Source organism: Brachionichthys hirsutus, chromosome 2 (assembly GCF_040956055.1).
Source record: "Brachionichthys hirsutus isolate HB-005 chromosome 2, CSIRO-AGI_Bhir_v1, whole genome shotgun sequence".
Lineage (NCBI taxonomy): Eukaryota > Metazoa > Chordata > Actinopteri > Lophiiformes > Brachionichthyidae > Brachionichthys > Brachionichthys hirsutus.
Genome location: NC_090898.1, coordinates 2,473,111 through 2,499,608, shown reverse-complemented (window position 1 = coordinate 2,499,608; position 26,498 = coordinate 2,473,111). Strand labels below are relative to the sequence as shown.

General features: G+C 43.6%; 1 protein-coding gene across 1 annotated transcript in view; it reads right to left on the bottom strand.

Moving 5' to 3' along the window:
* Positions 1-25,304, bottom strand: part of lamb2l (laminin, beta 2-like) — a 33,866-nt gene extending 8,562 nt beyond the window's left edge. The window contains exons 1-19 of the mRNA XM_068750454.1: positions 25,238-25,304; positions 20,549-20,718; positions 17,927-18,062; positions 17,630-17,703; positions 14,268-14,456; positions 13,153-13,216; positions 12,638-12,840; positions 12,433-12,553; positions 12,083-12,271; positions 10,123-10,302; positions 9,908-10,020; positions 8,387-8,466; positions 8,065-8,221; positions 7,379-7,519; positions 3,889-4,050; positions 3,661-3,782; positions 2,031-2,151; positions 654-846; positions 233-376 (exon numbers count right to left, since the gene is read on the bottom strand). Coding sequence (XP_068606555.1) covers positions 233-376; positions 654-846; positions 2,031-2,151; positions 3,661-3,782; positions 3,889-4,050; positions 7,379-7,519; positions 8,065-8,221; positions 8,387-8,466; positions 9,908-10,020; positions 10,123-10,302; positions 12,083-12,271; positions 12,433-12,553; positions 12,638-12,840; positions 13,153-13,216; positions 14,268-14,456; positions 17,630-17,703; positions 17,927-18,062; positions 20,549-20,718; positions 25,238-25,304 — 2,626 coding nt within the window. The remainder of the gene's footprint in view (positions 1-232; positions 377-653; positions 847-2,030; positions 2,152-3,660; positions 3,783-3,888; positions 4,051-7,378; positions 7,520-8,064; positions 8,222-8,386; positions 8,467-9,907; positions 10,021-10,122; positions 10,303-12,082; positions 12,272-12,432; positions 12,554-12,637; positions 12,841-13,152; positions 13,217-14,267; positions 14,457-17,629; positions 17,704-17,926; positions 18,063-20,548; positions 20,719-25,237) is intronic.
* Positions 25,305-26,498: the final 1,194 nt, after the last annotated feature.

Here is a 26,498-nt window from a genome sequence, read left to right as displayed (position 1 = left end):
TTATTTTTGTCAATGTATTTACATAGTAAAGGTCTATGGTTGTATTTTTAGACCGATTTGTAGTTACAGTCGGGGTTCCCTTTAACCATATCGCTACAGGTGGTGAGGCTCACCGGCCTGCCATTACGGCCGTGCCACCAGCACCACCTGCTAGTCAAAGTCGGCCTCTGCGACCGGAGCGCCGGTAACGGCGGTACATATTACCGTTAAAACGGGCATAGACAACACTCACCTGTACAGCCATTCACCCCAAACCCGTAGGTCCCTGGGGAACACGTGTCACAGTGCTGACCAATCACGTTGGGTTTACAGTGACACTGACCTCCCACCTTGTCACATTCGCCACTGAGAGAGCCTTGAGGGTTGCACTGACAGGCTGCTTACGACACACAACAAAGACATTATTAGAAAGAAAAAAAATTGTTTGTTCTTTAATTTAACCAGGTAGGTCACTTGAGGTCACTGGCATGAGGCAAGGTGGCTGGAGCGTCTTGCCCAAGGGCACGACGGACAGTGACTGGGATGGAGCGGGATTCAAACCAACTTTGAGGTTATTGGACGAACCACTCTACCATTTAAGCCACAGCTGCCCCATTTATTAAAAACACAAGAATGCTTTGCGTCTACATCCTATAAGACCAGCATCTACGTACGCAGAGCGCCATCATGAATGATGGACGAAATACTGCAGATTAGTTTGGAGCACATTTCGGCCAGGGCGGGCATCGGAGTCATCATGAAGGAGTCCAGACACATGTAGCGAATCATTTCCCCCCGCCGCTGCTCCGCTTCAGGCTCGCTACCTTGGAAACCAGGCAGCTCAGTGTATTTGGGGATCAGAACCAGCTACCAGTGTCAAGAAACAGAAGTTAAAAAGAGACAAATTAAAACGATGGTGAGAACCAGAAGGGTGTGAGACATACTTAACCAACTTAGCAAAGAAAAATGCCCTTGCTCGACTTATCAAATAGAATCCCTAATATAAAAGCAAAGAATAGATATAGATACAAAATGTATTAACAAAGAGTTACGTGGATTACATTGTTAATTCATTTTCTTGTAAACGAGACAATTGCAATAGTCTCGTCTTCAGCCTCTTATCCGAAGTATGGGCCGCGGGTTACGCTGGAGCCGATCTGAGGGCGAGGCACAGGTGGCTGGTGCCTCACCACAAGAGAGAGGCGAGGTGCACTTCAGACGAGGAGCCAGCCAATCGCAGGGCCACATGAACGGCAAACAACCACTATCACAATCATATCGTCAACAAGAATATTGATGTAATTGTAAATTCAAGTTGTTTCTACAGCTCCATTGACAACATAGCAACTACTTACTCCAGTGACGAGCGGTGAGGTTCATGGCTGGTGAGGCACTGACTTCATCACAATCAGATTATCTTGACTTGCTAGTTGTGGATTGTAGCTAGCTATAATTTACTATGTAGCAGACAAGTCATAAATAGAATCCCTAGGATCACTAGCGCCCCCTACCATGAGGCACAAAAACGGCATGTCTCACCTAGTGCCTCTTATCCAGCCGTTATATAATTGCTCAGCACAAGAAACACTTTACACATATACAGTTGTTGACAACATAAACTACATTATATACATCAGCTGAACAATGGTAATTTAGTTCATATAGGTATAGTAAATAGCGAAAAACAAAGGGACGGCAATACAGCAAACTCACTGCATAGCATGTCAGCAGTTAGCCGAATGATTGCATAATCCATGGTGAGGCACAGGTGGCTGGTGCCTCACCGCAAGTCTCTTCTTAGCATTTAAATGATAAATGCAAAAATTCAGTGATTGTAAACGTTAAATAATCTAAAACTGTTGAAATTAAATGGAAAGTATTTTTTTGTACAAATCACTGGACAAATATAACAATTTAATACATTTTTGTATTTTCCTGTTTTTTTTGCATGATGAGGCACGGCCTCACCTGCCTCCCCTGACTGCTCGTCACTGACTTGCTCAGACTATGGTAATTCAGTATTTTCTAATGCTTGTGGAATATGAGCTCACCGAGTCAATGAGAATGAAGGCAGTAAGATGTCTGTGTGCGACGCCGTGGCGATGTAATCTGATTGCAACCATGTAACGATTGCTGGGCTCAAAACAAAATGGCCTGGGCATCTGGATGTATCTGCAAAAACACAATAATAGATCAAAAACACTCAAGCAACCCTCCACGGAGGATCTTAAACTTCAGAGGAGACTTATATTTTCATGACTGCAGAGTCTGACACAGTGAGCCATAGCAAACCACTTCGGTCTATTGGCTACCAATCGGCAGTGGCTACACCTGATCATTATAAACTAAATGTTTGTTTTACACTAAGCCAGGGGTGTCAAACTCATTTTCTCCAAGGGCCACATTAGCATTATGTTTGCCCTCCAAAGGCCAAATGTAAACCGTAACACAGTAAAAATGTAACTAAATGTAATGTCATTTAATGTAAAATAAATGTAACTACTCCTTAACATGCTGTTAAATAACTATTCTTTTTATTTAACTCTTTAGCCACCACAGTAATTACAATAAAATATTCCGTTTTGATATCACCTTTTTTTAAAAAGATAAAGCCATACTGTAAATGAGAAAAATCATAAGTATGAACCAAAGTTTGTGATGGGAATAAATTAACATCTAATAATGTCGAAAAGTTCCATTTAAATGCAATCATCACGCAGGAACAACGATAATTGATGCAAAATCAAAGCAAAACCAAAAAGCCACCACCTTGTCTTGTCATGGACATGAGCAAACCAAAAAAACACAACCGAAGTGGGGAAGCTAAAGAACATTCCCCGAGTCAATGCCGCGGAAAAGACGTCACTTTCAGGATCAGCACTGGACAGCTCCATATGTAGCCGGCTACATATGGAGCTGTCCAGTGCTGATCCTGAGCTCCATATGTCGCCGGGGTCAACATGTCAGCACATGCTGGAAAAAACAAAAAAGTTCAAATAACTTTCAATAGTCACCGCCAGCAGATTATTCATTTCCTGACTGCAGCGTGTTGCTATTGTTATTGCCATGTTGCTGAATTTTTCCGTTTGAGTTTGACACATGTGCACTAAGCTATCAAAATGCACACATCTTATTTAATTATTTCAGTAGTTTAATGACACTTTGTGGAGGGTAAGAATATCAACAAAGAAGCATCAACTGAACTGGTTTGAGTTTGGTTGAGGACGTTTCAGCTCTCATCCAAGAGGCACATTCTGTTCTGACTGACTGGCAGAGAGTCCAGATACTTATACTCCAGTTGGAGTAGAAAACAAACAAAACCATGACAATAAGACTCGTGAGGAGTCATGAGGGGTCAGACTTTTCCCAAGCAGATCAGTTCAGCTAAACTGCCGTAGCTGTTCAGCACGGTCTCTCTGGTATGTTTACCATCCTTTCAGCGATAACACTAAATCATATAGCAGGGTACACTAAAATAGGAAGACAAATACAGTTCTGAATCCTGCAGAGCAGACAAGCCAGAGCAGGCCCACGTGACAACATCATGATGATGTAGCTCATCCTCAGCTGGATCAACACCTGGAACACTTGGACAAACTCTTGAGTGAACGCAACAAACACACTGACAGCAATGGCTTCCTCACGTAAACACACACTCCTGCACATGTCAGTGTTCATTACCTGCTGCGGTGGGGCAGGGTCACGGTGTAGAGCTGCTCTGTCGGCAGGAGGTTTCCACACCGGAGGCTGGAGGGCAGCAGCGCCGATGTTATGCTGACGACAGCCTCCCAGTCCTCCGTGGACTTTACACGCACACGCACACACACACACACACACACACACACACGCGCTTTAGTTTTCGGAGGAAAATATTTTCCGATCAGTCTTGTCAGACGTGCTCACACACACCTCAGGCTCGTAGCGGATCGTGATGTCATACTCCATGGCGTGGGGGATGTTTTCTATTGTCAACACCAAACCTGCACCATCTTTGACACGAGCAAAACCGGGTCCCGTCCAGGACACCATGTGGCTGGGCGTGTGTCCTCTATGAACGGTCGTCACGTCCGGCTGAGACACAGACAAATGACCCAGGAATATGTTACTGTTCGACAAAACTCATCTCTGGGAGGACGTTTATGTAAGAGTTTACGTTTGTTTAAGCACATTTGTGAAGGTGAGTAATTAGTAGGGGTGCAACGATACACAAAATTCATGGTTTGATACTTTTTTGATAAAAAAAAGATACATTTCCATACCTTTGTTTTACTTGTAGTTTGTTGAAATTGCCACCATTTGTTCAACTCAAAAGTATAGTTTTAAAATTAAATTTAGTGTATGTGGTGCAGCTATACCAGTGACGTGCAGTCAGGGGAGGCAAGTGAGGCACAGCCTCACCTGTCATCATATAAAATCATATAAAAATCATGTATTTGTATTATTAAAAAAATAATAATAATAATATAATATATAATATAACATCAGTGATATTATATATGTTATGATTTTTTTCATTTTTAATAATACAATTAGTGCGTCACGTGTTCTTGTGCTCAGCGGCATTAAAATACTGCAGAATGAGGCCATGTGTAATACTGTCTCCAGCCCATAGGAGACCCGTGAGTGATTCAGCGCACTCATCAGCTGATCCGCTCGTTCGAGACGGGCTTGTAAACACGGAAGCGCTGGCTGTCTGGATGTCTGGACGTCAAGCAAGAACCCGTGTTTTCTGCTTTTCTTGCCTTCTTTTCTCAACTTCTGACAATGTCTGGACTCTATTATATTTGGACTGGATTTTATTCTATTTATATATTATATTGCACTGTTACTGCTTCGAGCCCGTGAGACCGGCGTCTGGCCGTTTCTGGGACCAGAAGCACGGCGCGCACTGGGCCTGACAGAGAGTCCATTAGATGTAAACGAGTGTTCTGTAACGTTCTGGAGAACATAAGCTGTCAAATGAAGCCCAGCTTTTCCTCCATCGCTGGCATATCTCTGCCGTAAATGTATCTGATGGAGAAATCTCCCATCTTCTTCTGTGGTGCATTCTTTGCAGCAGAGTGGAAATTGCTCCCCAAAAAAATAAAAGCTCTACCAGACCCATCTTCTGGGGTATATTCTCATCAGCATAAACAGAAGCAGGTCCCCATCATAAATCACTCTCTGATGGAGCTGCACCTCACCCATCTTCTGGAGTGCTACTAGGACACTGAGCTTGTAACGGGGCTCAGGTGTCCTGAAACCCAGCGTTATCCACAACAGGGTCGCATGTCGACAGCAATAGAAGGAGCATCGCCCACTCGGTTTCCTTTGTCCTCTTTGAATCATGTGCTAATGTCTGTCCAAAGAACCCGGTTAAAGTTTGTAGCCTGTGCTGCTTGTTGTGTTTGTCTGGTTCCACTTGTTTTCACACATCGGCGTAAATGTGTTGTTGTGTATGTTGTGTTTCCACCGACGTAGTTTCGTGTTCCACTTGCGACATTCCGTTCTATTTTTCTCCATCAGGGTCATACTTCACGAAAACCAAAGTATCCCCGAACACCAGATCAGAAGGATGGTGGAGGGTCTTTGATTTCAGGTAAAGCAGATCAGAAGGATGTGGAGGGTCTTTGATTTCAGGTAAAGCAGATCAGAAGGATGTGGAGGGTCTTTGATTTCAGGTAAAGCAGATCAGAAGGATGTGGAGGGTCTTTGATTTCAGGTAAAGCAGATCAGAAGGATGGTGGAGGGTCTTTGATTTCAGGTAAAGGAAATCTGAAGGATGGTGGAGGGTATTTGGTTTCAGCTAAAGCAGATCAGAAGGAAGGTGGAGGGTCTTTGATTTCAGGTAAAGCAGATCTGAAGGAAGGTGGAGGGTCTTTGATTTCAGCTAAAGCAGATCAGAAGGATGTGGAGGGTCTTTGATTTCAGGTAAAGCAGATCTGAAGGATGTGGAGGGTCTTTGATTTCAGGTGAAGCAGATCTGAAGGATGGTGGAGGGTCTTTGATTTTAGGTAAAGCAGATCTGAAGGATGGTGGAGGGTCTTTGATTTCAGCTAAAGCAGATCAGAAGGATGGTGGAGGGTCTTTGATTTCAGGTGAAGCAGATCAGAAGGATGGTGGAGGGTCTTTGATTTCAGGTGAAGCAGATCAGAAGGATGGTGGAGGGTCTTTGATTTCAGGTAAAGCAGATCAGAAGGATGGTGGAGGGTCTTTGATTTCAGGTGAAGCAGATCTGAAGGATGGTGGAGGGTCTTTGATTTCAGGTGAAGCAGATCTGAAGGATGGTGGAGGGTCTTTGATTTCAGGTAAAGCAGATCAGAAGGATGTGGAGGGTCTTTGATTTCAGGTAAAGCAGATCTGAAGGATGTGGAGGGTCTTTGATTTCAGGTGAAGCAGATCTGAAGGATGGTGGAGGGTCTTTGATTTCAGGTAAAGCAGATCTGAAGGATGGTGGAGGGTCTTTGATTTCAGCTAAAGCAGATCAGAAGGATGGTGGAGGGTCTTTGATTTCAGGTGAAGCAGATCTGAAGGATGGTGGAGGGTCTTTGATTTCAGGTAAAGCAGATCTGAAGGATGGTGGAGGGTCTTTGATTTCAGCTAAAGCAGATCAGAAGGATGGTGGAGGGTCTTTGATTTCAGGTAAAGCAGATCAGAAGGATGGTGGAGGGTCTTTGATTTCAGGTGAAGCAGATCTGAAGGATGGTGGAGGGTCTTTGATTTCAGGTGAAGCAGATCTGAAGGATGGTGGAGGGTCTTTGATTTCAGGTGAAGCAGATCTGAAGGATGGTGGAGGGTCTTTGATTTCAGGTGAAGCAGATCTGAAGGATGGTGGAGGGTCTTTGATTTCAGGTGAAGCAGATCAGAAGGATGGTGGAGGGTCTTTGATTTCAGGTAAAGCTTTCGCCATCACTTGTAGCTTCTGTCTCAGCAGCTTGGACTGAATGAATGCGGGAGGCGTCGCCGTTAGTGGATCTGCGCTCGCTCGACGCTGAACTTTCAGCACAGAGCGCCTCGTCAGAAGTTGATAAAATGAATATAAAATATTGTTCGACTCATAGGGCGTACCGAACCGAGACCCCTGTACATGTTGCACCCCTAGTAATCAGTTGGACAGGGTGGATGTAGAAGATTGAAAATGACATGCTTAGTTTTAAGGACATTCAAACAACATAAACGAAACTCTTTTTTAACATCTTAAAGTCTCTAAAGTCTTAAAACAACTCCTCGTTGGTTGTCCCCCAACGAGACACATCCAAACCAGGACTGTCCTGAGATGACGGCTGCCAGATCACATGGTTTGGGTAACCGGCATCATTTTGAATCTCGCTCTGATGTTACATGCAAACACTCGGATTCTCGCCTCTTTCATCAAAACCACACACAAAATCAGCAAAAGCGGTTTCAGAGAGAGACGTACCGTCTGTTGAAGCTGCCGAATGCGTCTCAACGCTGCCCGATGCTGCTGGGAATCCGGGACGTGGCGGTGGCGGCGGTGCCTCCTCAGCTGGTTGCTCAGGTGCTGAACACAGTCGGTCTCTGCCTGAGGACGGACTTTACCCTGCGGACGGGGGGGGGGGGGGGTGATCACACGTTCTAACAGAAACACTTTTCGCGAGGGAAATACAACCGTTTGGTTTCTCTGCTGCTGTCTGGATGTTTTCAGGACTAAAATCAGCCGCAGACTTTCAGCTTTCACAGTAAACTAACACTCTGATTGTATCGGCAATATTCTGTCCATCTTGCCCAAGGACACTTTGACATGTGGACAGTCAGAGCCGGGATTTAAGGCCCATCACTCTTCTTTTAGAAGATTAAATTTTATGAAAATGTGATGAAATCTGATGCAAATATTGAGTTACACAAACGCCCCTCAGAGATTTATCGTGTTCACATAATAACGAGCTGATTCTACGGAAGCAGTCAAAGACTCAACAGACCTAAGAGCGATTGATGTATGAATGAGGAAAGGGGAGTAGAACGATTTAAAGTTCAAAGGTTTATGTTGACAGCAGAGCATTCGAGTGGAGGCGGCAGGTTCGTCGACCCGAGTCCCTCAGCTGCACGTTAACCCCCGAGTCAGCATCTCATTGGGGAGCTGCTCACCGGCAGAGCAGCGTCTCCGGGAGAATGTCCGGTCGCGTCTTCAGCCTCGTATCTGTAGTAGTCCAGCGGGGCGCAGAAGTAACCAGGCCGAACCTCTGAACACTGTCGGCCAATCAGATGCTTCCTGCAGTCGCACTGGCCGTTCTCCATCATGCACCTGGGTTTACAGGCAAAGTTGAAATTAACACTTTAAAACTGATCTTGACCCTTTTTTTTAAATTTGCCTCCTGTAGTTTTCATTTCACTCAGCTTCACTTCATGGTTCCCTTTACTGGACAAGACGTCGTGTAATCCCTGAGCAAAGGCGCATGAATGCAGGTACCTGTTGCTGAAGGCGCCTCCAAAATCACACGCGCATGATCTGCATCCAGCCAGGTCGTTACTGAGCCCCCAGTATTCAGGCTGCAGGGACGGAAAGAAGCCCAGGACGACTGTTACGTACATACGACAGAAAACAAACACTTTACAGCAACAAAGCAGTTTCAAAGACCAGCGTGTTTGCATGACGTTTAAATGTGTGTGATTCTTTCAGTTAGAACATTGTTTAGATATAAAGTATGGTTTATTTGGTCAGTGAGATTATTCCATCTCTGAGTGAGTCCTTCCCATATTCTTAGCAGGCACTGGGCAAAATCTCAATCTGTCAGTGGGTAAAGGAACTTTTAATGTACTTCAATGGTCTACGACGTCCACGGGGATTAAATTACACCCAACGCAAATTAAACTTTTTCTGTCAATTAATTATTCATCAAATGTGTAACTAGAAAAGCGCTCAGAGGGAGCAGACCTCCACCAAGCAGCTCATTCCCCTCCTAACTGGATCTACAGCGTCCACACGCTGATCTGGATCATCACCAAAAGGTTCTAGATTGTTCTTGGTATTTTTAAACACCAACCATGAAAAGTAAAAGTGAATCAGAGTTGGTGTGTATTTTTAACTGATTTTAGAATATGTAAATGGAGTTTTCAATGTTCAAGTGTGATATTGTTTCCTGACCTCATTCTGGATCAGATCCAGAAGACATTTTGCATGATAGTTCATATCGGACCTCTTCATACCTGTGAGCTTTGGGGAGTGAAGATATTATATATTTTTTAAAAGCCTCCATTATAAGTAAATGGAAAAATCCATATTTTTGTTGTATCCGGACAGGTGTCGAGATCGCTCGTGAAATCTTATGAGATCTGATTTATTTTGTCATCAAGATCCATCCAGCAGTTTTTGTGTAATCCCGCTAAACACAATGTGCACCCCTATGTTTAGAAAAAATTGCGACAGTATCCACAATCCGGATCCCATCCGGGTGAAATTCGGTGGCAAGATAAAGATCCCCACCCGACATGACTGCGTCAAATTCCATAAACATCGGCCAATAATCAACAACAATATTGAAGAACACATTCTGGAGCTCCATTGACTGTAGCGTTAACGAACATTTCAAGGTGATCCATAATCCACGATCTCTTCTGGATCATCACCAACATTGCAGCATCTGTTCCTGGTAACATTGTCAATATTTCCTGAACATTTCAACAAGATCCATCCGTAACGTTTTGAGTTATGTTGTGAAAAAAACAAACCAACAGCAGTGATAACTGAACCTCCGCCTTGGCAGAGGTCAAAAACAGACCAGGACTGTTCCAGCAAAGGTAAGGAGGAGCTCATTCATGGCCACAACACCCGTTAACAAAAAGCACCATGTGCATACATTTAACTCAGGAACTAGCATAGCATAGACATGTTTTTAATTGATGCACAGAAACACATCAGTCAGAGCTGACTGACGCTGCATCATGTGTGCCCCCCCCCCTCTGGTTTGAAGGGCCGAAGGGGTTAACTGACCAGACACTGGTTGCAGTAGCGACCAGTGACGTAACGCTTGCAGGAGCAGTCCCCACTGATCTGGTCACAAGGAGCGTCCATCATGATGATGCCACGGGGGTCACAGTTACAGGCTGATGAAGACACGCGCGCACACACACACACACACACACACACACACAGGCATCAGACACATGTTTTTCTGTTTTCACTGCTAGTCTATCACCCATACGTACGCTGACATCCCAGCGGGTCGTTGTGGCTCAGGCCGAAGTAACCTTCCTTGCAGTCGTCGCAGCGCAGCCCTCTGACGTTGGGTTTGCAGCGACATTGTCCTGAAATCATGCCCATGTCCAGGTCGGTGTGTTGGTCACACACTCCTCCCTCCAATGACCCCACAGGGTCGCAATCGCAGGCTAAAGGACACATGGGAAATAAAAAATAGATTTAAAAAATGGGAAACTTAAACAGAAAACAAGAAGAGAAGGCAAAATCATCACAGTGATCAATTATGCAGCGAAAGAACATCCTGAAGAAATATGACCTTCGGTTTCCTACAAAGGTTTTATACTGAGTTCTGGACTTAACAGAAGTCCTTTCGGCTTGTCCCGTCAGGGGACGCCACAGTAAATCAACCTTCTCCACTTCACCCTTTCCTTTGCATCGTCCTCCCCAACACCAGCCACTCTCATGTCCTCCCTCACTACGTCCATGTCTCTTCTCCTGGGTCGTCCTCTAGCCCTGTTCCCTGGCAGTTCCATCCTCAGCATTCTTCTACCGATCTAGTCCCCGTCTCTCCTCTGGACATGTCCAAACCATCAAAGTCTGGCCTCTCTGACCTTGTCTCCAAAACGTCTAACCTTCACTGTCCCTCTTATTGTCTCATTTCTAATCCTGTCCAACCTGGAAGGAGAACCTCAGCATCTTCATCTCCTCCACTTCTAGCTCCGCCTCCTGTCTGTTCCTCAGAGCCACAGTCTCTAAGCCGTCCATCATGGCTGTCCTCACCACTGTCTTTAAGCCGTCCATCATGGCTGTCCTCACCACTGTCTCTAAGCCGTCCATCATGGCTGTCCTCACCACCGTCTCTAAGCCGTCCATCATGGCTGTCCTCACCACTGTCTCTAAGCCGTCCATCATGGCTGTCCTCACCACTGTCTCTAAGCCGTCCATCATGGCTGTCCTCACCACTGTCTCTTAGCCGTCCATCATGGCTGTCCTCACCACTGTCTCTAAGCCGTCCATCATGGCTGTCCTCACCACTGTCTCTAAGCCGTCCATCATGGCTGTCCTCACCACTGTCTCTAAGCCGTCCATCATGGCTGTCCTCACCACTGTCTCTGAGGCGTCCATCATGGCTGTCCTCACCACTGTCTCTAAGCCATCCATCATGGCTGTCCTCACCACTGTCTCTGAGGCGTCCATCATGGCTGTCCTCACCACTGTCTCTAAGCCATCCATCATGGCTGTCGTCACCACTGTCTTGTAGACCTTTCCCTTCATCCTCGCTGAGCACCTGATACTTTCCTCCACCCGCATCGGTGGAGCTGGAGACAAACTCGCGAGATCCCAAACGAGACACACCTGAAAACCATCCCTACTCAGCAGCAGCCACACCAGACCCGGATTCTACCTTCTGTTTCCTGCCAGATGATTTCCCAATTGCTGACCTGCTTCCTTCCCTCTGGAGATCTCCCGTATTGCTTCCAGCTCTCTGCCATGGTTGTGGTCCTGCTGGTTTGTCTCCGATGTTCGATTCGTTAATTATTCCCTTTGCTGATATCTTGAGGTTTGTTATCTTGTTTTTGAACTCTGGACTCATTATTTACAGTCCTTTCAGTTTTCTTGGCAGTGCTTCTTAGTTCCGTATTTTGTGAAGCCTGCCCGTCCTGTTGCCTCAGTTTTTGCATGAAGTAAATTTAGAAAAAAATAATAATTTCCTGTTGTGTATGTCTTTGCATTTATGAGTCCGCACTCATTCAGACTTTACAGCCTCAACCGATTAAGTATGGCTTTCTTATTTAAGGTTGTTTGATGCTTAATGTTTTATGCCGGATGCCGTTCCTGCCACAACCCTCTGCATTTATCGGGGCGGAGACACCGGCTGTGCTGCGTTGGGCGCCTGCTAACCGTGCTACCTATAAGGCTGCATTGGGTACTGGGTTTAACATCATGGGTGAAAATACTTTGACTCACCAACACAAACTCGGGGGTCCCTGATATCCCTGTTGGGGTCTTTGTAGTAAAAGGGTTTGCACATCTCACAGTTGCGTCCCACGGTGTTGTGTAGACAGTCGTCACACACGCCGCCGCTGATATTGCCCATTGCCAAATACACCGCCATGTCAAAGTGACACTGGCTTGAATGGCCATTGCAGTTACACTCTGGAAAAACATGCAAGAAATTTGAAAAACAAAATCTAATTGGAGACATGCAAATATTACCTGTGTGATGTACCCTGAACAATAAAGGCTTTCTATTCTATTCTATTTCTATCAGGAACTGTGCAGTAAATGGCAGCAGTGAGGGCGGCGTGCGCTCCCACCTCTGCATGCGTGTGAGTTCTCTGCCTCCGCTGGGCTCCACGGCAGGTCATTGTGGAACTCCTTGCAGCGCTCACAGTTAAGGCCCTCTGTATTATGTTTGCAGACACAGCGTCCATGGATCTAGCCAATCACAACACAGCAAAACATTTAAAGTAACAATGCTGCAACACTGTGTAGACTAGAGACTGACTGGTGAGAGCGCACCATGGCCTTCTCCTGGACATCGGCGCCCGGCACCGGCGTGCACTCGGAGGCGTGTCCGTAGCAGAAGCAGCTGCCTCTGACCACCAGCTCGTAGATGGCGTAGTAATATTTCTGCAGGACGTCGAAGCGTCGGTCCAGCAGGTCATCTCCCAGTGTGTTGAGCTTGGTGAGGTTGATGCGCAGGTTGGTGATCCGCAAAAGTTCTGACAAAGAGAGACAGAGAGATTCACAGTTTCATTTATTAATGTAGTTCCTAATGAAAAATACAAGTCAGATTAAGTTTCTTTTAGCCGAGTCATACAGCTCATTCAAGAGTGCAATTTTGCATTATAATGCATTTCCTTCACTTTAATTGTCAGAATACAAACTGAATTTTAGTGCTAGAATAAAGCTTCAGACATTGTTTCTATGAAACCTGTGATGAAGATGTCATTATAATGTTTTGCTTGAAAATAAAGTGAAGGGGGAATTTGGTTTGCTGCGGTCCACATTCAGGGTTCAGAGTCCTCACTGACCTTGGATGTCCAGGCTGTACGGGTCTTTCACACTAATGGCGGGATCCAACACTTTATAAATCACCTTGAACACAAGGACAGAATTTGTCAGTCACACACAGAGAGAAATCCTGATTGGTGTTGATCAAGCTCATGTCAAGCGAAACAAAAGAGGCTAACACACAAACTGATGAATATAACAGCTACCATGAGCAGATCAGGGTCACATTTCCATAAAGAGTCCATTTTCTTGTGTAAAAAAACAATTAGTTTAATATAACAAACTAACAACGACTGCATTAAAGAAGCATTCTTGTGCATAAACATCTGATATATCCCGTTCCTGCATGCCATCGAGTTACATTACTGTAGATTTGAACCTCGTTTCACGAACACATCGGTATACAAACACCATTTAAGAACACATTTTGATTTGGGGAGGGGAAGCCAGCATCGGTGCATGAACACCTAAGCGCACCAACTGTTGGAAACCGAGAGGGAGGTTGCCCTCGAGAAGTTGAGGCAGGGAACAGAGTAGCCGAAGCCAGAGCTGCAGAGACGGAGGTTATTTTTGGTGAGTGAAGGTAAAGTCGCTGTAATCGCTTGCCAGCAGTAGTTTATTTATTAAATATGGGGGGGGGGGGCGTCCCCAGGGCCTTGTTTGCGTTGCCTTGCAGGTCCTCAGATGGGTCCAGCAATGGAGAACACCCGGCCAGTGCTCCCAGGCTAATTAACCCAGCCTACCCAGTCACCAGGTCTGTTGGCAATCAGCAATCACAGTGGCAGCTGTCAGATATCCCAAAGCCATGCTGTCTGTTGGTGTTTTTGCATTGCTGCCTTTTGCTTTTTACTGACACACACATTCTCCAACACATTCACGCATCCTCCCTCACCAGTGATGCCGACTTACACGACACAAACACATTGCAATATTGATTGAAATCGTTAAATAAACTTCTGTTAACGTTTGGAACTACTCTGCCGTCACCTCTCTCATTTGTTGCAGCTTATGAGCCGGCCGTAACGTATGTAATTAAAGAGTCACAAGTCTGTAATTCTTCAGAGAATTAGCAACGCTCATGAAACCAGGAAGAATTTCCCCAACGCTTTGGCCTTCCCGCTCCAGCAGCGCTCACCTCTCCATTAGTGGAGGGCTCGATGTCGGAGTAGCGCTCCTCACAGATGATGTCGTTGATGTGGTGCAGGCCGTTGGCAAGGATGCTGGGAAAGGTTCTCGTACAGTTTGAGGCAAAGTAGCGGTAGGCCCGCCATGTTCGGCCGAAATCAGCCGAACGCTCAATGATCATCGCTGCAGGTCGGAAAGTCTGAGGAAATAAAGAGGGAGAGTAACAGTATAGCATTCGTGTGCGGTGTGAGTTCCTTCATGATACATCAAAGATTCATCAATCCTTCCCTTCTTGCATTGTGAAATATTCCATGGTTGGGGTAAAAATGTCTGACTGACTTATCAGAAGACATTCGTTGTCTGACTAATTCATCTGGATCAGTTGTATTAGATTTGCTTTACTAAGAGTATAATGGTGATTCTGGTGATGTCATCATCCCAAATGGCAGCCGAGACCGATAGCTCTCGAGAGATTTTAGCTAGAACGGGATGAACATGGGGGACAGAGGTGGACGTCCAAAAGGTGCAACTGAACAAAGAATGAGTTAAGAAAATGCAACAAGCGCCTCAGAAGCTAGCAAAGAAGCTAATGCTGCGGTCGCTAACCAGGCTCCACTAACCCATTCGTCAAAACAGTCAGGGATCACTTTAATAAAATATTCTGATTCTGAAATTTTGTATAAAAGTCTGATGCATCGTAAATCTCATTCAACTGAGTACGTAAAGACAATGTGTGAGAAAAAAAGAAAGGATGACTATCAGAGGAGGAATGGACTGAACGATGGAAACTCCAATGGAAATCCACAGAAGCTAAAGGAATATGCATGGAAAACGCTGAAGATACTTTATCACCAAAAACACATTATGATGGAACTCCTCCTCGATGTTGGAGAAAGTGTGGAGAGCAAAGCGCAACCATTTCCATAATCTATGGGACTGTCCATGTATCAGAGAGAACCGGGCTGATACTCATAGAGCACTACAAGACATTTTGAAATGTGTTATCCCACATGTGTCAAACTCAAGGCCTGGGGGCCAAAAGTGGCCCTCCAAGTCATTTCTTGTGGCCCGCGAGAGCTGTGTGCAGACGTGTTTTGTAAAATGCTGCATCTATCACACATGTTCTTAACAGCCCACGTTTGTTGGTTGTTCTGCAGTTCTGCCCCTCTCAACTGTGACAAAAGAGTTTTGAACAAAGTTAATGCCATAACTTGTGTTGGATGATATTTTTCTTTATTTATTATTTAATATCATTTACTTGAATAAGTTTGATTATTGATCGATGGAGTAGTGTGGTTTTCTTAAACTGATCAATTGAAATTATTTATGTTATAATAACAGCAATAATCTATCCATATATTTTTACAACTATACAATTGAATATGCAATGTTTGTAACTTAAGTAGAGAAATGATCAAACGGAAAAATTCAGCAACATGGCAATAACAATAGCAACACACTGCAGTCAGGAAATCAATAATCTGCTGGTGGTGATTATTGAAAGTTATTTGAACTTTTTTGTTTTTTCCAGCATGTGCTGACATGTTGACCCCAGCTACATATGGATCAGGATCAGCACTGGACAGCTCCATAGGTAGTCGGCTATATATGGAGCTGTCCAGTGCTGATCCTGAAAGTGACGCCTTTTCCGCAGCATTGACTCGGGGAATGTTCTTTATCTTGCCCACTTCGGTTTTTTTTTTTTTTTGGTTTCTGCATGTCCATGACAAGACAAGGTGGTGGCTTTTTGGTTTAGCTTTGATTTTGTATCGATTATCTTTGTTCCTGCGTGATGATTACATTTGAATGGAACTTTTCCACATTATTAAATGTGTTCATTTATTCCCATCACAAACTTTGGTTCATACTTGTGATTTTTCTCATTTACAGTTTGGCTTTATCTCTAACAATATTTAAGTTACAACCTTTTCCAAAAGTGTTATCAAAACAGAATATTTTATTGTAATTACTGTAACTAAAGAGATAAATAAAAAATAAATAGTTATTTAACAGCATGTTAAGGAGTAGTTACATTTATTTTACATTAAATGACATTACATTTTGTTACATTTTTACTGTGTTACGGTTTACATTTGGCCTTTGGAGGGCAAACATACCGTAATTGCTGAACTATTATGCGCACCTGTGAAAAAGCCGCACCCACTGAATTAAAAAATATATATATTTTGTACTAAAATAAGCCGCACATATTCGTAAGCCGCGAGTGCATTGAGACAAATGATATTTAACGGAACACGGCTCGTAACGATATCCGCAGCAGGTCTCCAAGGTGAACAGCCTCTGGCATGTTAGATCAAGGTAGCTGTAAGGGAAGTCGGCAAATCAGATCCGTAACTTCGGGATAAGGATTGGCTCTAAGGGCTGGGTCGGTCGGGCTGGGGTGCGAAGCGGGGCTGGGCTCGAGCCGCGGCTGGGGGAGCAGTCGCCCCGTCGCCCTCCCCTCTCCGCCCGTCGGAGGCTGCGCGGCGCGCCCGCCTGGCGGGTTGTCCCCGTCCCCCTTGCCCCCGTCCCCCTCATCCTCCGCCCGCGGGAGCGTGGTGCGGCAGGGGTGGGGACGCCCGGGAGGTTGAGGGGGCGGGTTCCTTCCCCGCTATGCGGCGTCGGACCGGGACAGGCGGCGGGGACCGGGTACGGCGGTCCGGCGGCGGCGACTCTGGACGAGCGCCGGGCCCTTATCGCGGATCTCCTCAGCTCCGCGCAAGCGGGGCTTTCCCTCCGGGCGGGCGAGCGTTAATTTCGTAATGAAAATAAATAGGCTTTAACGAAACACGGCTCGTAACGAAAGTGGGAAAATATACGTAAATTTGCCGCGTCGTTGCATAAACCGCAAGGTTCAAAATATTGGAAAAAAGTAGCGGCTTGTACACCAGGAATTACGGTAATGCTAATGTGGCCCTTGGACAAAATGAGTTTGACACCCCTGCGTTATCTTTTCTGAAATGAAAACTCTTTATTTTGGATGTATATCACAGGAATGGAGAAAGAAGGTTTTGGGGGGAAATTGGGAACACACATAAAAATTAAAAAGCCCAATTTGATTTTGAGTTGGAAAAGCAAAATACTTTAATGGTCACTCCCTGACATTATTAAAAAAGTTCATGTTTTCTGTTTCTTTCATTTTATTTTTTTTCTCATTATTTTTATGAATGAAATCTTTTTTATACAAGATAATTATGATGGTTTGCACAGGTGAATTGTACCCATCATTTATAATATATATTATAATAATAATATAGAGTATAATGGTGGATTCAACCCTGACTCAAAGCAACGGAATGTGCACACAATGGACAGTCGGATGCAGCCTGAGTCAACGGATGTACACAAACACATGTAGGAGCGTGTCCATACCTTGAACTTCATGATGAGATGTGTGAAGTGGAATTCGGCATCCAGGTTCAGTCGGATGCTGACATTCTCTTGCCCTGTGGATTTAACAACTGTCAATCAGTGTCATGACAACAAAACTAAAGCCTGAAGGAGACTTTAATAAACATTCTATGTAGCATTTTGTTGAGATTATCCCCATGAGAACGCTGATTCACACAGAATGGTGCCATTTCTCCTCTTGTATCATAGAATTGCAGCTCACAGTCACATCTTGGACATCGAATCTGTTGTGTAAAACGAGGATGAATGCAAACGCACCATTGACCGACTGCCACCAGGTGTTGTCTCCGCTGCTGTCCATGAGGTAAATGACGTTTTCGATGCGGTGGCTGTTTCTGTGGCGGTGAGGGTCATAGCGATGCTGGGAGTTACACTCGAAACACTTGTCTGACTCCTGTCAAGGGTGAACACACACATATACTCTTAGATATGATGAAGGGCAAACATTTTGTGCCGCATTAGAAACATTTCACAAGCACAGCTGTGGATGTTGCAGTAAATAACAGTTCTTTGGAAGAATGACTGAATTAATGAGCTATTTCTACATTTCATTTGATCTGCTAGTTTACAAGCTTGTCAAGCTACATGATGGAGATGTTTCCTGAAATAAAGCGTCCACCTATTAGGCTGAAGAAATGTGGGTGATGGACACTGGTCTCAGAGGTGGTGTCCATCACCAAACTCCTCAGTTACACAGGGCACTGGGTGTGGACGAGAGTCGCTCTGAGTACCTTAACGTCCACAGCACCAAAGTCGCAAAATTGCGACAAGCAAAATATGGGGCCTCGTGCAGTTACCACTTCACACCAGCAGATGGCAGACATCTCTCACTTCAACCTGAGCCACATATGTGGGTGTGTTTCCATTCAAAGTTACGTAGTTACTGTTTTATAGAATGTAAGGAACGCTGCCCAGTCGTGGAGAAAGTAGTGTTTGGAGTAAGACAGCAAGAGAGCACATTTTAGCGAGAGAAAACGAAGCATGTTGAGAAGTCGCAACACCTAATGGCTGACTCAGATTCTGACGAGGAATATCCACCCTCTGGTGACTGTGTTCAGTCGTCCAGTGAGACGGAAAGTTCCACTGCGTCCGTGCACCGTGCACAGTCCACAGTCCACAGTCCACAAGCAGGACATAACGGAGCCGCTGCTTCACTTCCTCCTGTCCAGGGTGGATGGAGGGGACCTCGGGGGTGTCGCAGAGTTCATAAAAACGCTAAAGGTAGCGTTTTGATTGCTCGCGGGGATGGAAAAAGCCGTGGAAATAGCGCCATATGCAATAAAGATCGAGGGAGAAAATACACCGCTAATGGCGGAGGGGGGCAGCGGTGTTATTCGCCGTCCCACCATGAATACTGAGATGATGGCTGGGTTTACGTGAGAGATGAAGTAGTTCAGGTCCACTGGATGCCTGGTGATGTCGTAATATGCAAATTAGATGTTATTCCCATCACAAACTTTGGTTCATATTGATGATTATTCTCATTTACAGTATGGCTTTATCAAGTTACAACCTTTTAAGAAAAGTGATGTCAAAACTGAATATTTTATGTTACAAAATTCTGGTGGTAAAATAGTTAAATCTCTGGATGTGCAGGGATTGACTTGGTTGACACATCTCTGCAACATCGCATGGCGGTTGGGGACAGTGCTTCTGGATTGGCAGACCGGGGTGGTTATTCCCTTTTTCAAGGTGTGTGTGTGTGTGTGTGTGTGTGTGTGTGTGTGTGCGTGCGCAGATGGCCACATGCTTTAGCCACGCCAAATAACACCAGTCTGCAGCCACCGCCACATGGACAACGAGGAAGAGAGAAGCGACACGAGCCTGGCTATAACGGGGATCGGAGGTGCCCCCCCCCTCCCCCTCAGTGAGGAGAGCGCTGAGACCCTGGCGTAGTGCCCTACAGCGGCACGGACGTAGACTACATACTGCTAAAGTGCCATACAGACTAAAATTTAACAACCAAAAACTCAAAAGACAGAGCTGGCGTTCACGTAATAAAAGAAATGTATTCGTACAAAAGCCGCGGCGCGTAGACACAGGCACATGCTGCGCATGTAGACGCATGAAACTGTGTTTGCAGAGAGAATATCAACATCACGCTGAGCGTGCCAGGATGTGACACACAGCAGTAACAGCAACCTGCCTCGCATCACACAGGCAGGTAGCATGACTCCAGCACAAGCTACACGCTCCCTCCCTCTGGGCTTAGAACCTTGAAGCTTCCCCCCCCACGCCCCTTTATTTAAGAGAGTGATTCGCAAGTGTTTCCCTGGTAACTATTTTTTACTCTCGCTATGCTCCGGTTTTTATGTCATATTCTTGTCAATATTTTCTCTCTGTATATATTTCTTTCCTCGTGCTGCTGTAACAACAAAGTTTCTCTTCTGCCGCATCGAAACAAGATCATTCTGTCTTTTCTTACATTGATGAAGTCAAAGCTTTGATCAAACCTTCGCCAAACGCAACCGAGCTTTAACCGAACTCATCAGGTGTTCTTCTGCACTTCTTTTCTGCCGGTAAACATTCAACGCCGTCACGGCTCTGCGTTTGACCAGGGAGTGGCTGGCTGGTTTACGCCTGTGGCCTGACACCGAAAGTCTGAATGGCGTCAGGGAGCAACATGACTAGAAAACCACTTGAAAAGTAAAGATGGACAAACAGCAGCTGAAGGGCAAAGATGAGTACATGAATGAGACAACAAATATCCTTCCTGAGTGCAGGGTGCCACGGACAGGGCAGATGCAAACAAAAAATATGGAACCTAAAATCCTACCGCGCCATCATTATCACCAGTCGGTGGTCGGATCCCGGTGCTTTTCCTGTGTTGAAGCAAACATTTCCCTTTCTTCTCTGTTTTGAATCACGTGCATCCCTTACCTGTAGATGACTGACAATGCAGTAGTGCTCCGGCCCTGCCAAACCACAAGTAGAGGTGGCAGATAAGTTGAAAGCTCGTCCAATCAGAAGGTTGCCTGTTGCCGGGTAACAACTTCCATCCGTGCAGCCATGAGGGCCAGAGGGGAGCTCCTGTCCAAACACAGTGAGCGCTGGAGGTGGAGGGAAGACACACAGAACTTCACCATGGTTTGGAAGTGCGATAAGAATCATTTCATTTATACAAAATTAAATTTCAAAAATATTTATAGTAAAGTTAATTTGTTTTAAACTCAGAGTTCACAAAGATTTCCGACTGATGAATTCCAACGTATTCTGACTGTACATGTGTTTCAGACTGTATTGAGCAGCACTCAATAACATTCGTTTGTTTGTCTGTGTCGGTTCTCAGTCATTCAGGTTGAGGTAAATCCGGAAGCGCAAAAAACAACAACGAATCAACTGGACAAGTTTCATTGAAGACGTTTCACCGCTCATCCAGGAGGCTTCTTCAGTTCTGCTTTTCAGAAAAAGGACTGTAGCACCACATTATGTAACAACGCATCATTATGTAATAACACCACATTATGTAACAACGCATCATTATGTAATAACACCACATTATGTAATAACGCCGCATTATGTAATAATGCCACATTATGTAATAACACCGCATTATGTAATAACACCACATTATGTAATAACACCACATTATGTAATAACGCCGCATTATGTAATAATGCCACATTATGTAATAACACCGCATTATGTAATAACACCACATTATGTAACAACGCATCATTATGTAATAACACCACATTATGTAATAACACCACATTATGTAACAACGCATCATTATGTAACAACGCATCATTATGTAATAACACCACATTATGTAACAACGCATCATTATGTAATAACACCACATTATGTAATAACGCCGCATTATGTAATAATGCCACATTATGTAATAACACCGCATTATGTAATAACACCACATTATGTAACAACGCATCATTATGTAATAACACCACATTATGTAATAACGCCGCATTATGTAATAATGCCACATTATGTAATAACACCGCATTATGTAATAACACCACATTATGTAACAACGCATCATTATGTAATAACACCACATTATGTAATAACGCCACATTATGTAATAATGCCACATTATGTAATAACACCGCATTATGTAATAACACCACATTATGTAACAACGCATCATTATGTAATAACGCCGCATTATGTAATAATGCCACATTATGTAATAACACCGCATTATGTAATAACACCACATTATGTAACAACGCATCATTATGTAATAACACCACATTATGTAATAACGCCGCATTATGTAATAATGCCACATTATGTAATAACACCGCATTATGTAATAACACCACATTATGTAATAACGCCGCATTATGTAATAACGCCGCATTATGTAATAATGCCACATTATGTAATAATGCCACATTATGTAATAACACCACATTATGTAATAACAACACATTATGTAATAATGCCACATTATGTAATAACACCGCATTATGTAATAACACCACATTATGTAATAACACCACATTATGTAATAACACCACATTATGTAACAACGCATCATTATGTAATAACACCACATTATGTAATAACGCCACATTATGTAACACCACATTATGTAACACCACATTATGTAACAACGCATCATTATGTAATAACACCACATTATGTAATAACGCCGCATTATGTAATAACACCACATTATGTAATAACGCCACATTATGTAATAACGCCACATTATGTAATAATGCCACATTTTGGAATAACTTGCTGCAATTTGTAACAAAATTCTTGAACGCAATATGTAATAATATTTTCTGCATTTTGTAGTAAGTTGTTACAAATGCAGTGTTATTACAAATGCAGTGTTATTACATGATGCGGTGTTATTACACAATGCAGCATTATTACATAATGCGGTGTTATTACATAATGTGGCGTTATTACATGATGCAGTGTTATTACATGATGCGGCGTTATTACATAATGCGGCATTATTACACAATGCGGCGTTATTACATAATGCGATGCTGCAAACACCTTAACTTCTTCTCCCTGAGGTGTGCTGGTATTTCCTCATACTTTCTCCCTCACCCAACGCTCTTTCTGCATCACTGGTCCTGACCGACAGGCCTCATCAGGGGTTATGAGACACAGCAAGACAAGGGGGACAGAGACAATGGGAGAAAACATGGCAAAGGGAAACTGAAGGATGGACAGAATAACTGCGAGGACAGACTTTACTCAAACGAAACTATGAGGCACCGAATGGGGTCCGTTAAGTTTACTGCGCCCTGACTGAACTGCCTCGCAGTTTACGAGGCAGTTCAGTTAGGGTGTGTGTCAAGATTGAACCATTTACTGGCACAGAGTAAACTAGGTTTAGTAACGACTGTGTGTAATAAGAAGTTAGCAGGCTCACTTATTATAAGAGGGATAAGAGATGGCGACACTCCTTCAGACCTGCTCAGAAAACATACAGGGCAGCGACGTGTCGAGGCACGATGGGAAAGATAAGGGCCATTCTAGAAACGTGAGCACTGTACAGCTTCAAACCTCCGAACACTGGGACATCCCATTTATTACATGAATGAAGGAACTTATTACTTCCATAAAGGTGCTCCTGTATGTCCCTTGCTGATTGATTTGCAAAGAATCTACTGAATGCTTTTTCATGAAATGCGGTGGGAAGATGGATTGAATTTCGATGTTGAGCCAGAATTTTTCTATTTATTTATTTACTGCAGGATTGTTCTCATGCATGGATCTAGATGTAAAAAAAAATAATTTAATAAATAAAAAATAGGCATATTAAAGGAACTGATATTTAAGGGTACATGCGACGTGGAGCAGATTATAGTAATATTGTTAAAACATTTCTAACCTGTAAATTATGGTTTACAGATCAGGGAGTTTAATCTTGGATAAGGTTTGATTAAATTAATTTGGACCGCTGCCCTCCAAGGTGGGCCATTCTCCTTTTTATTAACTGTAATCTTTTATTTTATTTTATTATTAATCCTTTTTTATTTATTGCTGGACCAACGGACAGATTAACAAGATGGTTTTGGTGAGTTTGGTTTGCGTATATGAAGTGTGTGGCATTCTGAATTTGGTCATGAAGCTGCTGTTAGTTTGGTAACACAGAGAAACGTGTCTACGACTGTATTTGTACATTTGCTTTGAAGACGTGAAAATGTTGCTCCCAATTTCTTCTGGCTGGAAAAGTTATTAACGCCTTTTCCTTTGAGCAAAACAATTAATATCTCTGCGTGTGTTTGTGACTTTGCTTTTGGTGCTTTCTGAGACTACAGCTCCCCCAACCCTTCTGTACAAACATACTATATTTTTGTGAGTATACCTGCACTGGCACTTGTCCAGGCAAAAGACTTAACGGAGGCAAATATTCTAAATTCCTGGAAAGCATTAACAATCCGCGACTGGCATTGTTAAATGCTGCACTGACAACCATGACAGAAAATACAGTATGTGGTCGACCTGGGAGAGGAATCCACTGCTTGAATAAAATATATAGACAATTTAACACATCGAAAAAACCAGAAAATTCCTGTAACTAATGCATAGATGTAGAACTGAACATAAATGGGTTGCAAGGTGAACTTGTAGACTGAAGATAAAGATCAAACACACCTTTGTCAACATAAAACCCAAGGCGGTGCTGCACCGCTGAATTCCAAGTATGCGATGTGGGGCAGAAAGAACATATTCTCTTCAGAGATGCATTCAGAGACAAGTAGAGAAACTACAAACACACTCGTGCATTTTTGCCTAATGCTGTCTTAAATTCCTCTACTCAAGTATCAAGAAAACAGACCCACAGAAACTTACTCGGTGACGGGGCTGGGTTTCACCTGACCTCAGTTTGCAGGTATGACATTACACAATGGGTTCCGCTCACTGGGCAAATAACTAACCAGAAACGAGGTGCCAGAAATCCAAGCCTTACTGCCAAGAACAGAAAACATCAGTTTGGATTTCCTCTGGGTGTCCATGTTCGTATGAATGGAGTCTTAAGAGGACGATGTAAGTGTGGATCTGTTTGAGTGTTTTTTCCCCGCTGCTGTTTTCGACATGAAATACTTTTGAATATCCGATACTAAAAGGTTACTGATAGTGTGACGGCTTTAACAACTTTTGTCACTAAGGCTGTAATGACTAAAAGAAAATCCGTTTTAAATACATTCTCTGCTTTAAAGCTTTCCTTATGACATCAGAATGAAAATTTGCTGTTAAAGAAGAGTATACAGTGAAAGATGATATTTTTCATGAACTATTTCTTTTGTCGGTGTTTTGAAGTTTCATTATAGAGCTCTTTTTATTTTTTTTAAAATGTCCCAAAATGTATGATATAAATTTCTTAATGACTCTGCCCATCACATTTTACTGCATGTTTTTTTAATGTTTAATCTTTTTATTGGCATTTCCAATAAACAAAATAAAAAGATGCCTTTCTTGCTGGTTCATGAGCAACTATTTTTTAAGAGCATGACAGCTTTTGAATTTGTGCCAAAATAGCATTTGATTTCAATTTGCCAATGTTTTTTTTAAAGTGGTCTCAGCCTGAATAAGATTTGAAAGAAAAAAAAGATATACAGGCAAACTCACCCAGCATGAGGAGGTTCAGGTGGACGTCCATGATGGGCATCGGGACGGACGCCAAGCCGTCTCTCATGCTGGAAAACAGCAGACACGATGAATCAATTCAAGATGTAGAGAGGACTCGTTAGTCAAGTTTAGTTTTCAGAAGAAAGAGAGTCCAGGGTCAACACAGAGGTCGGAGATACTAAAGCGCTCATTGAAGATGGAGACGGAGGACTTGGCTCCACAGCACTGGCTCTGTCATCCGGCAGCGGTTGCACAAATGCCATTATTTATTTGTATTTATTAAAAGCTTGTGAGTACAGCAGCCTGGTTTGGAATAACAGGTTCTCTGAACTTGACATGATTGGATGCCCCCCCCCCCCCCCCCCATTCATTGCATGCAAATCTCCAATTCAACAGAAGGCTCTTTCCGAGTCAGAACTCGTGTCATTTTATGCATCAAAGGGTTGAATTTAACATTTATACAGTGATTTAGAGGAGGAATCAGAATATCGAGATATATATCGTGTATCGCGATAAAGTCTCAGCGATTGAAAATCTCCACCGAGGAACATCCTGTTACTGCAGTTATTACAGATGCTCGTCACTGAACGACGGAGTTACGTTCCACAGACCCCGTCTTCTGGGTTGTTGCGTTGGAGAACATTTGCTTATTTAATAAAACGGTACCGGTCAATGATGCGTTTGTTACCGGGCCACACAGAAAGAATTACCAATTTATATCATTTACGTTATATCGATTATTAGAGTCTAAAAGGTGCTTTATTTTGAAAAAACGACCAGATTTTCTCCAATGTAACGTTTGCCAGTGAATTTTCTTGGTCATGTGATACATTACTAAAAATAACAGCTGTAAAGTAGCGAAAATGAGCAAAAAACAAGCGTCTTTGGAGAGCTTCTTTGAAAGGGGGAAAAGGCCAAATGAGGATCCAGAAGAGGAAAGAAAAAAACATGTTTCTTTGAACAGACAAAACAGGAGTCAAAATGCGGGTTTATCTAAAACCCGCATTTTGTTTATAGATAGGGAGAGAGCTTATTTATCTAAAACTCACACACCAAGTCCGCTTTGCATGATATGTAGCGACAAGCTAGAAAACAAGGCAATGAAGCCTCCAAAACTGCTTTGGCACATAGAGACCAAAAGCCCTCGATTTAAAGACAAGAACTTGGAATTTTTTTAAGTAAAAACAGGAACACGAAGGAGAGAAGTGATTATTCAAGGCCACAACTTCTAGAAATGTGCGTGAGTAGATTGGTGAAATAA